We start from the raw sequence: 15,605 nt of genomic DNA on the forward strand, positions 1-15,605 counted from the left end.
TTTTTTTTTTTTCTTTGCAATTACAGAGTGGTATTCAGTTAACAGAACAATTATCTTTGTATAAGCTGCATCAGAGACAACTGAAGATGAAAAAAAAAAAATAAATAAAACCAAACTACTGTCCCCATATATAACTAATATTTGCTGTGCACCAATAAGAACCTGCTTTAAATTTCCATGCCAATTTATAACCCTCAGACTGTACCAGGGAAGGTTAGTGGCTGTTGAAAATACCACCAGGACAGGTCTATCTAAAGACATATTTGGTAGTGTGTTAACTATACAAAAAAAGACACTGTACAGTTTAAAATAAATCTTACACAGCCTTACATTTCATTTTTTTTCTTTAAAAGGAGTGAGCTGTATACAGGGTGGTTAAATGCTTTATAGACAAGAAAAAGAAAAACTGCTAGAACCAACTTATTCATCATCATCATCATTATCTTCCTCTTCCTCCTCTTCCTCATTCTCTTCATCATTCTCTTCATCCTCATCCTCCTCTTCCTTCTTTTTCTTGCTCTTCTCAGCCTTGACCACCCCTTTTTCGCTGCATCAGGTTTTCCTTTAGTTCTGTAGGCAGCAATATCCTTCTTGTACTTCTCCTTCAGCTTGGCAGCCTTCTTCTCGTAGGGCTGCTTGTCATCCGCTGCAGTGTTGTTCCACATCTCTCCTAGTTTCTTCACAACATCACCAATGGATAAGCCAGGATGCTCGCCTTTGATTTTGGGGTGGTACTCAGAACAGAACAAGAAGAAGGCCAAAGGAAGCCTTTTGGGTGCGTTGGGTCCTTGAACTTCTTTTTGGTTTCCCCTTTAGGGGTGATGTAGGTTTTCATTTCTCTTTCATAACAAGCCTTGTCAGCCTTTGCCATATCTTCAGATTTCCCCCTTTCTTTAGCAGACATGGTCTTCCACCTCTCTGAGCACTTCTTGGAGAACTCTGAGAAGTTGACAGAAGCATCTGGGTGCTGCTTCTTGTCTCCTCCCGGCAGGTTTGCACCAACAATGCATATGAGGACATTTTGCCTTTCATCTTCTTAGGATCTCCCTTGCCCATGTTTAGTTGATTTTCCTCCTTGAAGCAGAGTCACCAGTGCCCATCCACTGTCTCTGTGGAGCTCAGTGTACTACAGTGGCTGTGAGACAGTTTTTCTATGGAGTCTAGATTGGCCTCAGACTTAATATCCTCCTGCTTTAGTCTTCTGAGTGCTAAGATAAAGTGTTAACTCCCCACGCTAGTTGTGAATTTTTTATCATGTTAACTTTGTGTATGTGTGTGCATGTGTATGTGCTAAGGATTGAGCATAGTAGTTTCACAGATATGTCCCATCATTGAACTACATTTCTAGCTGAGTTTCAAAAGATCCTTTTACAGTGTTTTAAAAAGGCTTCACTTAGGGTTGTACATTGGGGAGGCAGAGGCAGGCAGATCTCTGGGAGTTGAAGGCCAGCTTTCTTTACATAGCCACTTCCAGACTAGTCGGCTATATAGTTAAGACCCTGTCTCAGAAAAACAACAACAAAATAACAACAGAAAAAAGCTTTCACTTTGCTAATTAGTCACATGTAATGCTAAATTTTACCAGAAAATTAAGATTACTGGTTTTTCTTATTTTAAAGATTCATTCTTATTTTATATGTCTAAATATTTTATCTCTCTATAAGTATGTGTACTATGTGTATGCCTGGTGCCAGCAGAGACTAGAATGTTAGATCCCCTGGAACTGGAGTTACAGATGGTTATGGGCCATCATATGGGTACTTGGAGTAGAACCCAGGTCCTCTGCAAGACCTTGTTCTTAACCATGGAGCCGTCACTGCAGCCACAAGATTACCTTTTCTATACCATTTATAGTTTGTTGTCCATGACTTTACTGCACTTTAAAAATAAGAAATATGTAGGACTGTTTGGTGGTAAGTAGTAGGCTGTACCACTTTATGGGAGTTCACATGAGAGAGATCAGTGACTAGAGCTGTCAGTTGGAAGGCCACTGGAAGCTGTGATCTCTCATAGGAGGAATGACTTGGACTGTGGCCGTGTGCTCTTTCTGTTTCCCTTAAGATTCTTTTCCTATTTGAGTGGTTTGTGAAAATGAATTGATTTTTTTCAATATATTTTATTAAGGTTTATAAAAAACCTAGAGAGAGAAATATCTAGACTGTGTGAAGAATATTCTTTCTCTGCATTGTTTCTTCACAACAACCTTTACCTTGCCAGAGGCTGTGCTGTAGAGGAAGCTTGTTCAGTGCACGCTTCGGCTGAGCCAGTACCTTATCCTCAGTGTTCTCACCTATAAATCACATTCATTTCCAGCCCATTGCTTACAGGGAGTCTAACTTGGTCTGTTCCACGAGGAGAGCTTTTTTGTTCACAGTTGGATCATAGTGCAGAAGTCTTAGTTTCTCTCTGAGTTGGCTTCTTTTGTGGTTGAAGGAGAAACCTGTCCCAGCTTGGCTCACCAGTCTTACCAGGCCCATATCCTTTCCCAGACCAGCGTCTTGATGTTTTTTATATGTTATAATCACAGTCCTATTGGTGGTGGGTGATCACATGTCTGTTTAGGAGTAGTATTAGCTGCTTGCTAATGCAGTAGAGTTCATGGACTTAGTGGCTCTGCTTGAACAATGTAGTAGGGCTTGTAGGGCTGTTTATTTCAGTTGGATGTTGTAATATTCACACACGTCACTAGGTGGCAGCATATAACTACCAAGAAAACTGGTCATGCACTTTCAACTAAAGTAACAGCCCCATAGGTTTAGGTTTTATGTCCTTCCTCACCTTCCCTACCTCCTAATGTGGGCTTTCCTAAGTAGCCCTTTGTGTTTTATAAAATTGTTAATGTATCATTTTGTGATACTAATTCTTTTTTTTCTTTTAATAAACAGGTGGGAAATATACCAAGAGTGATTTCAAGGAGTATGAAAAGGAGCAGAGTAAACCAGCCAATTTGGTTCTGAAAGACAAAGTAAAGCCCAAACAGGAGTATCCTTTACAAGAACCTTATGCTCAGTTGGCCCCACTGTGTAGGTCATTTGTGAGGGAACATTTTGTTGTCACAGCTGGTTAGTGTTTCCCATAGACTTAGCTTTTTCAGTATATTTTGTATTATGGAGAAAGTTGGATTTGAAAGAAACCTTAGGCCTAAATATTTTATCTCCTACTTGTATGATAAATACCTTACTTACTTACTTACTTACTTACTTACCCACAGTTCTCAGATGATCTTCAGAGAATAAATTTGTTATTTTTATATATACTAATGTTTTAAATTCCTTACTTTCTATCGAATATCCTTGTGTTATTCATTCTCTCTCTCTTTTTAAAGATTTATTTATTTACTTTATAGTGTTCTGCCTACATTTATGCTGGTTTACCAGAAGAGGGCACCAGATCTCACTATAGATGGTTGTGAGCCACCATGTGGTTGTTGGGAATTGAACTCAGGACCTCTGGTAGAGTAGCCAGTACTCTTAACCTCTGAGCCATCTCTGCAGCCCCCATTATTCATTCTCTTATATTTAATTTCCTTATTTAGATAACAAAATCTTATAGTTCTCTGTTACATGATTAGATTTTTTTCTTCTATATAATAAATTGTCATTTTAACAACAAAGATTTGCTAAATCTTTTTGCTAAATTTTTGTCTAGGGCTCCTTCCTGTTCAGTATAAGAGTTGACATTTATAGCATTAAAAAGAAATCTGTTGACTGGACCATGTACTTCAGGTTCTTCCAAGTTGTAACAAGTTCAAAAGCAGGGAAGTGTACTGCTTACATTGTGTCATTTCTGTTTGCTCACCTATAACTGATTTTCTCATTATAAATCTATTACTGCATATGTTGCAAAGATCATTTCTTTGGTGATCATCTTTGGTAAAGGGTGCCTTTGTTTCCTAGTTTCTGTTGATGAAAAGAGATTCTCTTTTCTGTGTTACATAGGCATGTCTTCTCCAAGTATTCATCAAGGAGGTTGAGTATCAGGTTGGCCTTTAGATATTCATGCTTATTTAAAATGTGTTTCCTGTCTGCATTGCACAAAATGTGGGATGCTTCTGAAGGGTGCTGACAGCATCACGCTAAGTCCTCACGGCAGCCAGACGAGCATGCTGACGCTGGTCTTTAACAAAGGATAACAGAAGGCATGTGATTAAAGGTTACAGTCATAAAAGGCATAGATGAGCATGTGCAAATGTTACCTTCATATCAAAGGTAAGTTTGGGCTAACCACTTAGAATGGATAGGACAAATCAAGGAAGGGTAGGGCATAAAGTAGAGATGCTTAATGAATGTTGGGGACCACTCCACTAATTGATCTATACTCCAACTCTACTAATTGAGCTATACCCCAGCCCTTAGGACTGTTTTCTTTCCCATCATTCAGAAAGCTGTGGGTATGCGTATGAAGACAGACATTATATTCTGGTCCTAAAGAACATGACTGTTGACTTTAGTCCCATATGCAACTACAGTAGTACTTACTTGTATGTTAGGCTTCCTAAGACTCCACATGTTCAGAGCCCAACTTTCTCAGAATCCACTGCAGAGACTGGGATTACTTTTACACTAGTTCTATGTTTTTTCTTAGTTTACTTTTTAAGACAGGGTCTTACTACGTAGCTGTCCTAGAACTCACTATATAGACCAGGTCTCACTGCCTGCCCTGCCTCCCAAGTGCCTAGATTAAAGGTGTGTATCACCATGCCCAGTTTATGCTTTACTTTATTCTAGGGCTTTATATTACATTAGAGAAATTATTTCTGATTGAAAACATTATTATTATTGTGCTAGGATCAAACCCAGGGGTTTCTGCATGATAGGAAGCACTCTACCATAGAGCTACACATTACACCCTTAGCTCCAATTACAATTAAAGTTTTAGTGACACATTTTATATAACATTGAGAAAAGTTTTGCTCACTTCTGTTACATACACAAATGGTGCTTTGTTGCAGGATATTTGACCCCATTGTGAACCCCAAGATTGTTTTATTTACTGAAAAAAAAATCTGTTTCTAATTGTGGTGTGGCTCAGCCTTAGCACATACCTTTAATCTCTCTGGCTGGAATATATCATGTTCTTAGTACACACCTGTAAGCCCAAACAATGAAGGTAAAGTTAGTTTGTAGAAGGAAGCCCCCGTGTTTGAAAGTGCTGTCTAATTGAGAGGCAGACAAAGTAATGAATCCCAGAAAGATTTGACAGAATAGGATCTGTTCAAGAAAAGAGGTAAAGGAAGAGACCTGGGGCAGTACAGAAAAAAAGAAAGAGGCGGTTTTACTGGGAGAATGTTGGAGAGAGAGAACAAGCGAGGTGAAGTTGGAATGAGCCAGAAGATTAGAACACATTGGCTGAGTTAGTATGAGGCCAAGCAGAGCAATTCAGGAGAGGCTGAAAGAGAGAAGCCAGATTGAATCAGTCAGTTTTGAGGCAGAACAGCTGAGTTGAATCAGCCAGCAAGAGATCAAAAACAACAAGAAAGGGTGATCTTATTGAACAGTAAGTCTCAGAGCCTGAAAACAGTCTAGGTCTAGATTAGATTGTACTGAGGCTAGAAGCTTCCAGGCCTAGGCCTAGTTTAGCAGACAGAGACAGTGAGCCTCAGGAATGACAATTACATCAGCTGAATAAAATATACTTTTATAGTGCTTTTTATTTTTTCTTTCAATCCATTATTTTTAATAGAGTTTGTTGAAGTTAAAATTACAGAAATGTGTATGTGGAGTCTCCATCATTTCTGCATACAGGGCCTTACGTTGTAGCCGAGGCTAGTCTTAGACTAATCTCTTCTTTTCCTCATCTTTCTGAATAGCTGGGATTACAAGTATGAGCATAAAGTTTTTCAAAAAGTTGTTTTTTGAAATTATGTTTTATGTGTGTATTTACACATGTATAAATGTGGTTACTTGAAGAGGCCAGAGAAGGGTGTTGAATCTCTGGAGCTGGAGTTATAGGCAGTTGTGATCTGATTGATGTATGTGCTGAGAACAGAACACAGATCCTCCGGAAGAGCAGCAAGACTCTTAGCTCTTAACTTTCCAGTCTGTATAGTTTTGTTTGTTTGTTTCTCTTGAGACGGACTCACTATAACTCAAACTAGCCTGGAGCTTGCTACACAGTCAAACTCACAGAAATCTGCCTGCTTTGTCTCCTGAGTCGTGGGATCTCATACAGTGTTTGACTTAAACTTTTTTTCACTTTTAATCTTCATCTAGACTTTTATTACATTTAAAAATCATTATTAATAACTCCTTTTATATAACATCATGCTGTGAACTGGACTGTATTATATATTTTTAAACATTGCTTCCATTTTTTGATAACTAAAAATGGTTCTAATGTATATATCTGTGTTCCTGTAGCTTACAGTTTTAGTTGCTATAAATTCTTATAGAAATTTCCACATCATCACTGTTTATTACTAAATCCTCTCCCAGCTGACTTAAGGAGAGTATTTTTTATGTAGAGTATGTCTAGCTTTGGGGTTCATAATACCTTCAGTTTCTTTAGTTGATGGTGTGCCTCACTTTCTAAATTAAGTCTTTCATTGACAAATGTATTTTGGTTTCTATTCTCATAATGTTTGCCTGGTGGTTGTTAGCTGGCTGATTCCAGGATCCCTTCCAGTTCTCTGGACTGCAGTGAAGACAGTGTGCTACTTGTTTTAGAAATGTATTCTATGCTTTTAGATGCTATTTGCTTTAAGTTACACTTAGCTGTATGGCTTCCCTTATTTGCCATATTTCTTATGGCTTGCTTCTTATCCATCATTTATACCGTTTGTCCTTAATTAAGTGCTTCAGTGCAAAATATGATCTTATACTAGATGAGCAGGCAGAAGACTCAAGTCACTCACACACAAGTAAAAAGCACAAAAAGAAAACACGTCACTGCTCTGAAGAAAAAGAAGATGAAGATTACCTGCCAGTCAAAAATCCTAATCAGGTATTTCTAATATTCAGGCTTAAATATGGAGAAATCAGTAGTTTGTAATTTTGTACAGTGCTCTTGCTATTGTGATTTAGAAAGTAAGGAATAGTTTTGTATAATAATTCCCTACTCTGAGCTGTAGAATGAGCACACAGAATAATGGACTTAATGTATCCCACAGGATTTAAATATTGCATTAAGAGTAATTTGTTATTATATATTTTTACATTGTAATCAATAGTGATCTTGATTACAGCTGGGCGGTTGTGGCGCACGCCTTTAATCCCAGCACACATCTGGGAGGCAGAGGCAGGCGGATTTCTGAGTTCCAGGCCAGCCTGGTCTACAGAGTTCCAGGACAGCCAGGACTACATAGAGAAACTCTGTCTCGAAAAAAACCGAACCGCACCCCCCCCAAAAAAAACAATGTTTCTATGTTGAAAATTGCTTCTCAATTGCTAGCTTAATTTCTCAGTACTTTTAAAAAGATTTATTATTATCATCATCATCATTATTATATTATCCATATGTGTCTGTAAATATATGATACTTGCCATTGGAGGTCAGAAGAGGGTGTTGAATTCCCTAGAGCTGGAGTAACAGGCAGTTATATGGCAACCTTACATAGGTAATGGGAACTAAACATGGGTTCTCTGGAAGACCAGTAAATCTTCTTAAATGCAGAGCATCTGCCAGCCTCTCAGCACTTAGAGACTAAGTTAAAAGGCTGTGTGTGTGTAGGCTTGTGTGTAGTGCATGCATGTGGGGATATGCATGCAGGGAAAGCCAGAGCAGGACACTGACCTGTTCTATCACTCACCATCTTAGTCCCTGGAGAGAGGGTCTCACTGAACCTGGAGCTAGGCTGGTAACCAGCAAGCCCCAGCAATCCTCCTGCCTCCATTCCCCTTAGCACTCTGGCTAAGGCTTGTTCCTTGCCCAGCTTCTTAATGTGGTTCTGGGGGTTTGAACACATATGAACACTGGCCCTTATGCTTGTACAGTCAGCACTCTTATCTGAGGCACAACCTCTCCAGCCTCTTGATTTTATTTTAAATATTTTTATGTGTATATATTGTTTATTGCAAATACTCCCTCCACTCCCTTCCCATTAGTCCCCTTGTCCCCCTATACAATTTACTCCTATATTTAATTTATATGTATATAACTATATAAAATCTAGAACCACAAATGAGAGAAGACTTACACAGTTTGTCTTCCTGAGACTAACTTAACTTGCTGAACATGACTGTCCAGTTGCATCCTTTACTACACAGACATCACACTGTGTGACTGAAGAATTTTCCTTTGTGGATATCCACATTGTCCTCATCTGTTCCTCTGTTGCTAGACTCTTAGTTGTGCCCATAACTTAGCTATTGTGATAACAATAAGTGTTGATGATGATCAGCATGTATTTTATGTGTAGCACTGCCAGTGAGCTTGATGATTCCTTTGGTTTGTTTGTATATTGGCAGGGTCTCTGGTAATCCTGGTTGGCCTTGAACTTGATTTGTGGTAGCAGCTGTCCTTGAACTGATCCTGATGCCTTCACCTTCCAATTGATAGGGTGACAGCCATGAGCTCTTACCTCTGGCTAGCCCTTGAAGTTTTTATGTCCTGTCTGTTTTATAGATGTAAAATAAAAATAGAGCTCATAATTAAACATCATGCCAAAGCCCTCCTGAGCCACATTTTCCTAAGACAGTAATAATGAGATAATTTCTAGCCCTTTTTAGGTCTTTGTTAAATTTTAAAAAGCCATTTCATCCTGGCTGCATGCTTTTATTTTACTTTATGTTAGTCATTTAAGATGGTCTTGGTAAATGAGAAAGAGAGACTGAGGTGAGGAGGGAGGGAACAGGAGTGCAAGATTGTGAAGCCGAGACACAGGTAGATGTGTTAGGGTACGCCGAAGCTTTGCTCTCGGGAGAGGCGAGAGTGACAGTTGTGCACAGCTTGTCATTGATGTGACCTGGGCAAGTTAACATCTGAGGAAGGAGATACTTCTCAGCCAGGTTGTTACAGTAAGTGTGGGCAAATGCCTGGCTCATCTCATCACTGCAGCAGTACCGTCAAGGCGCAGCTTTAAGGTCACTCACAGGGCTCCTTGTAGTTATGAAATTGGTTTAGTTCCTATTTCAGGTAATGGGTCTCATTTTTCTGTTTCATGTTAATTGATTGTGTAAAACATTGTTTTGGCTTATAGTTTTGTTTTGTGGCTTGCTTTGTTTTGAGACAGGATCTCACTGTATAACCCTAGCTGGCCTGGAACTCATTGTATAAACCAGACTGGCTTCAAACTCACAGGGATCTGCTTGTCTTGGCCTCCCAGGTAGTGTGATTAAGTGGTTTGCAGTTTTTAAAATAAGGTTCAAACATAAAATCTAACTGAACACTATGGTAGCACACATCTCTGTAGTGCTTGGGAATCTGAGGCAAGAAGGTCAAGAGTTTGAAGCCAGGGTGAGTTACATAGTGAGGCTGAGTTTAAAAAAACAAAAAGGAGAAATCTACAGACTAATACACATATAAAGTGGAACTTGAACCCCATCCTATCCCCTCTAATCTTTCTCTTGTAGATGATGATGTCTTTTATGTTGGTCTTCATTTAACAGTGCTCCCTCTCCTCTCCTCTCCTCTCCTCTCCTCTCCTCTCTTCTCCTCTCTTCTCCTCCCCTCCTTTCCCTCCCCCATCTGTTAACACGAATGTTCAAGTACATTTGCCTATGTAAGCTTTCTACCTTATATTTTGAGACAGCCTGTCACTGAACTTGGTATTACTGTTTTGGCTAAACTGGCTGGCTAGAGGGCTCCCCGAATCATTCTGTTCCCTTAGGGCCAGCTCCAGGGTTAAAGAGCTGCACTTACACATGGCTTGTGTGAGTGCTAGAGATTTGAATGCAGGTACTCAATATCTTCCTAGATCTAAATTATTTTAGTAAGTATTTGATAAATACTCATAGATAGCATGCATTCCTACCTCTCAGTGTCATCTAACAGAGCTATGGTCTCTCCTTTCTATAGCCTGTTAGCTATTTAAAGATTGTCATCACTCATGTCCTGTTTCAGATTTTAAACTATCTTGGTCCATTCCTTCAAATGCTCCTCAAATAAATATGTAAAAAGAATAGGAATAAAGGCTGTTTTGTCAGTAAAATGTAAAATGTGATCTTTTACCCCCAGTTCACAACAAAGACAGAGGAGGAGGCTTGTTACTGATAGCTTACATGTATAGTATGCCATTAAACCATAGTTTAGATCAGATTCACAGTCTACTGCTGTTTTACCAGGAATATATTCTCATTCCTTCTCTTGCCTCAGTCCTTCATTATTCTAATAGAATTGACTCACACAGCAGCATTGCAGGTGATCTAATCAGAGTATTTCCTCCTTCCCTACAAAATTTCTTCTGTGTGCTTGTACGTGTGCAGGTGCATCTTAGTACATGTGTGCATGTGTGTGCGGGTGTGTGCTCTGGAGACTACAGGGTAGGTCGGGTCATACTCTGTCACTTTCCACCTTATTCCTTTACATCAGGGTCTCTTACCAAACATGCAGGTAGACTGGTAACCAGTAAACTTGAGCTATCCTCTTGTCTCTGCCAGCCCACAGTGCTTGGCCTAGAAGCCATTTCCCACTAAGCTGTCTCCATAGCCCAATTTCTTTCTCTTAATTTGTTAATTTTGTTCTAGATCACCCCAGTCTTTTAAAATAGATGTCATATTACATTCCTATGATTATTTGACATGTTTTCTACTAAATCCTTTTAAACTCCCTCTCCACATATTGCTTTTAGCTACAGGCGTTCAAACTTGTATTTATTTCAGTGAGTAAAACCAGGCCTGAGATAAATGTTCTGTTGGAGATAATCGTAGGTTTAAAGAAATGGAAAGACTGAGTGGTTTAAGTTCCCTACTATTAGGAATCTTTTTACCGTACTTTGTGAGTATTTTTAAATGTGTATTTATGGTTTTTTGCCTATGTTTTGTGTACAGGTGTGTGTGTGTGTGTGTGTGTGTGTGTGTGTGTGTGTGTGTGTGTGTATGGAGGCCAGAGGTTCAAGTTAAGTGTCTTCCTCTGTTGTACTCTATCTTGTTTTCTTTGAGACAGTGTCTCTGCCTAAGCTCAGAGCTCACTGATTGGCTGATCTGTTTGTCCCTGCTCCAGCTAGGATCACAGGCACATGCCACCTCACCTAATGTTTCACATGGGAGCTGTGGATCTGAACTCAACCATTGTCCTGGTATGCAAGCACTTTATGACTGAGCCACCTCCCTAGCTTCTACTTTCTGATTACTTACTTAAGACTTTACAGTGGCAATCTTTTTCTTTTGGCATGCAGTAAGAAGGAAGAAATACTCTTAGCAGTTTTTTAAAAATGTAAAGGCTAAAGAGATGGCTCATCAGGTAAAAAGCACTCGCCATGCAAATCTAATGGCCTGAGTTCAGTCCCTGGAACCTCCCTTTAAAAAAAGAAATAAAACAACATGCTTTTATGCCACACATCTGTAATCTCTGTACTTCTGTGTTGGTGTGGAAAGTAGATACAGGAAAATCCCCCAGAATCTTGAGGACCAGCGTGGGGACATGCTACTCCAACCTAGCAGAAATGACGACAGAGCAGACCCAGCCTTGGCAAAGTGGAAGGAAATGGTCCCACTGAGAGTTGTCTTCTGACACACACACACACACATCCTTAAGTTTTAAAATAATTTATGGAGATTGTAACTATAAAAGTGTTAGATTCTAAAATATATTTTTCTAGCCTTTTCCCTGTAAGTACATTAAGTCTTTCGGATTTCAGTTTGATTTGATAATATAGCTATATTAATTCCTTTCCTTTTTTAAGAAAGCTCAGCATCTCTATTTTCTATTTTGGTCTCAAAGACATAATTACTAACAGGAATTTCAGTGCAAGCTGTAAGTGTAGCTAAGAATTTCCTATTCTCTGCTTTTGCTGGGAGAGTTTGGTTTCTCTGCTTTAACTTGTTTCTTTGTATTGTTGCTTGTTGAACGGCAGCCTTGCTATTCAGTTCAGAGACTCATCTGTTTAATTTTTTACCTTATGCCTTAATTCCATAGGTGGTCTTATGTTGTTGAGGTTTTAGATTTTTACTAGGTTACAGGAACTTGGGTAGTATCTAGTTGAAGTAGTCAAAATGGGTCTCAGTTCTCCAAATAGCCATGTTTCGGGGGTCAAACTGGAGACTGAAGTGAGAGCTCTGCCCCGCCAGCCCAGATACACCATTTTATTCTCTTGACAGCATACACTGTTTCCTAACTCACTTTTAAAGATAGGATATTTTTCTTTGTCTGAGGGCAGAGACTCACTGTGTAGTCTTGGCTGTCCTTGAGCTTGCTTTGTATATCAGACTAGTCTTAAACTCATAGAGATCCACCTATCTCTGCCTCCAGAGTTCTGGGATTAAAGGCATGCACCACCTTTAATGTCTGACATAATAAGTAAGAGTGTTAACACATCATGTATCAGCTCATAGACCATAGAAAATGTATTAGAAGATATAGAGATAACATTATAAAACACTTTAAAGTTCACCAGGGCAGGGGAATAGTAGAATGTGTGCTTAGTATGCAAGAGACTCGGGGTTTGATCCCCAACACAAATTTTGTTTTAGTTAGTTTTGTTTTATTTTTAATGAGCTAGGCATGGTAACACAGGCCTCTAATTGCAGCTACTTAGGAGGTTGAGATGGGGGATCAGGAGTGCAGGGCTTGCCTGGATTGCAGAGTGAGTTTACGACCAGCCTGGGAGGGATTATGGGGCTGTACAGGCTGACATTTGCAGTGTCTATTTTCATTCTAGCCGGACTGACACACCTAAATCTCTTCCTACTGTGTTATTTGAGTGATATCTTCTTTGTAGAATTATTAGGAGACTTTAGTAGTTTCCCTGCAGTTTAGTGATGGAACCACAGGTTGGGTGAGGAAGTGGAGAATGAGAAGTGGAGTATGGCTTTATATTATTGGAACACTGGGCTTTGTGCTAAGGCTGGGGGTGTCGTGGAATACTTCCCTGGCATGTGTGAAGCTCTGGGCTCATTCCACAGACTCCATTAGGAAAAAAAACTAAGACATGTTCAGTGTTTATGTGGCTGCTTCAGCTCCATGTTTTTGGGACTGATCTTTCAGGTCAACTGAAATAGATGTAAGCCAATTAGAATTGACAGAGCTCACAGATGATTATTTTACTGACTGACTTTAACACTACGTTTCTTTGACAGGATATCTACAGGGAAATGGGTTTTGGCCATTATGAAGAAGAAAGCTGTTGGGAGAAACAGAAGAATGAAAAGAGAGACCGACGTCAGAACCGCAGTCGTAGCCGATCTCGAGAAAGGGATGGTCACTATAGCAACAGCCACAAACCCAAGTACCAGACAGATCCTTATGAGAGGGAAAGGAGCAGAAAAAGGGACCGAAGCAGGAGTCCAAAGAAATCCAAAGATAAAGAAAAATCCAAGTACAGATGAGCAGAGATGAGTCTGACCAAATGTAGCAGGTCTGCTCCGGCCTGACTTGGGGCACACAGACGCACTCAGTTCCTGCCAGTGCAGCCCACTGCGGTTCTATGTTAGCTTTGTTGCCTTTCAGGTTACGCTGATGGTGTAGGGCTCTGGAAGAGAGGGTGGCATTTTGTGTATACTTTTTTATACAAATTTTATTGTTATGCATACATGGTAACGATCATATTTAACATCTTTCATGGTTTCAATATTTTAAAAATGAATCATTTCATGTCACAGAGGTTCATAAACTTGTATATAAAACATAAAACAGAAAATGGAAGTGTTTGTGTACCTGACAGCAGTGTAAGAGATAAGAGTGTCACTCACTGTGAAAGTTTCCTATGTCCCTTGCAGGAATTATTCTGAGTTGTGTTTACCCTGCTGTTAATTTTGTATGTTTTTGAATTTTATACAAATGGCACAATGTATGTTTTCCTTTCTTTTTTTAAGAGTCCATTTATTTTTATTGTTACATAGTTGTGGTGAAAGTAATGCAGTTGATCTGTTGATGGACTTTTAGGTTGTTTGTTAGTTTTTACTATCTAAGGAATGCCACTGTGAACATTTCAACTGGGCATGGCACTCTCTGACCATGTGGTTTGAGTTTTCTATGCATTTATAGTTATAGATGCTGTAATTTACCTGGTATGTGCATTTGTATGGGGTCAGGGATGGCCACGAGAGAATCAGTCTACCATACAGTTTAGAACACATTTGCTCCATTATTGTACATATTTTTGACCACCAATAGGAAAGGCTTAATTACATCAGGAGCTAGCTTCTTTTCTGGGGAGATGGGTCAGTTGGTATAGCACCTCTTCACCAGCATAGGGCTGAGTTCAGATGCTCACCACATACCCAGGTGTGCAGTGCACACGAATAATCCAGCACTGGGAGACAGGAGCAGGTGAAGCTCCAGGTAGTGAGAAACCTTTTCTCAGTGAGAGTGACTGAGGAAGACACTTGGCACTGATCTCTTGCCCCCACATACTACACAAACTCGTTCATGGATAAACACACACATTCGAATAAACAGCTATTCTGCATACAGAGCTGTAGGTGTTGCTCACACAGATGAATCTAAAATGTGTTCTAGAAAAATGAGCAAAAGATAAGCTAGAAGCCATGAGGAGTCACCTGCTGACAGCTGAGATTCCATTTAAGAGCTCTGGAGTATTGAAATGGGGAAATTTATGCACCAAACATTGCAAAGAAAACATACCCTTGATTGCAAATTATAAGAAGCTGTTTTATTTTTCCTATGTATTTGACAGTAATTTTATATGCTTATGGGGGTGTAATATGTTTGATATATGTTAATACTCTCAAACAAGTAAATCCATTTATAAACATCTATGCTCACTTTTTTCCTTTCTTTTGGCCAAAGTTTGCTCTCGGGGATTTTTTGAAATCTATTCATTATTATTAATTGTAGCTTGCACTCCCTGCAAATATTTTCCAGACATTCCTTCTTTTCATTTAGTAAAATCATATACTCTTTGACCCAGATCTCCTTTATTCTTCACTGTGCCCTAGGGCAGTGCTTCTCAATCTTCCTAATGCTGCTACCCTTCAGTTCCTCTTGTGGTAACCCCTAACCATAAAAATTATTTCATTGCTTCTTCATAACTGTAATCTTGGTGCTATTATGAATTATAAATATTTATGTTTTCCAGTAGTCTTAGGCAACCCCTGTGAAGCGGTCATTTGGCCCCCAAAGGGGTTGCGACCCACAGGTTGAGAACCACTGCCCTGGAGTCTGAAGTTATTTCATTCTTGAGTTTGACTTTTGTAGACTCCAATAAAAATGAGGTCACATAGAATTTATGTTTTTGTGCCTGCTTATATCACTCAGTATTAATGTCTTCTAGGTTCATCCATGTTGCAAATGACAGTTTCCTTCCTAAAGGATAAACAGTATCCTGTTGTGTATATATGACATTTTCTCTGTTGTATTGATAGGCAGGTATATCTGTTCTGTGTCTGAGCTGTTGTAATTAATGTGGCATGGTAATATTCTGTGTCTGAACTGGAGGCACAGACAGCCCTTCAGTATGTGAATTGGAACCCTTTAGACTGCTGGATCATAGTAGTACTATCTTCAGAGTTTGTCCTCCCAGGATATCTCTACTGTTTTCCAAAATGGCT

At 39.4% G+C, this 15,605-nt stretch overlaps 1 protein-coding gene and 1 pseudogene across 1 annotated transcript in view; one reads left to right on the forward strand and one right to left on the reverse strand.

Moving 5' to 3' along the window:
- Ppil4 (peptidylprolyl isomerase like 4) overlaps window positions 1-15,280 on the forward strand; it is a 30,538-nt gene extending 15,258 nt beyond the window's left edge. Inside the window, exons 11-13 of the mRNA XM_031380348.1 lie at window positions 2,886-2,982; window positions 6,801-6,942; window positions 13,173-15,280. Coding sequence (XP_031236208.1) covers window positions 2,886-2,982; window positions 6,801-6,942; window positions 13,173-13,421 — 488 coding nt within the window. The 3' untranslated portion in view covers window positions 13,422-15,280. The remainder of the gene's footprint in view (window positions 1-2,885; window positions 2,983-6,800; window positions 6,943-13,172) is intronic.
- On the reverse strand, window positions 421-1,056 carry LOC116097742 (annotated as a pseudogene).
- Window positions 15,281-15,605: the final 325 nt, after the last annotated feature.

Source organism: Mastomys coucha, unplaced genomic scaffold (genome assembly GCF_008632895.1).
Source record: "Mastomys coucha isolate ucsf_1 unplaced genomic scaffold, UCSF_Mcou_1 pScaffold2, whole genome shotgun sequence".
NCBI lineage: Eukaryota > Metazoa > Chordata > Mammalia > Rodentia > Muridae > Mastomys > Mastomys coucha.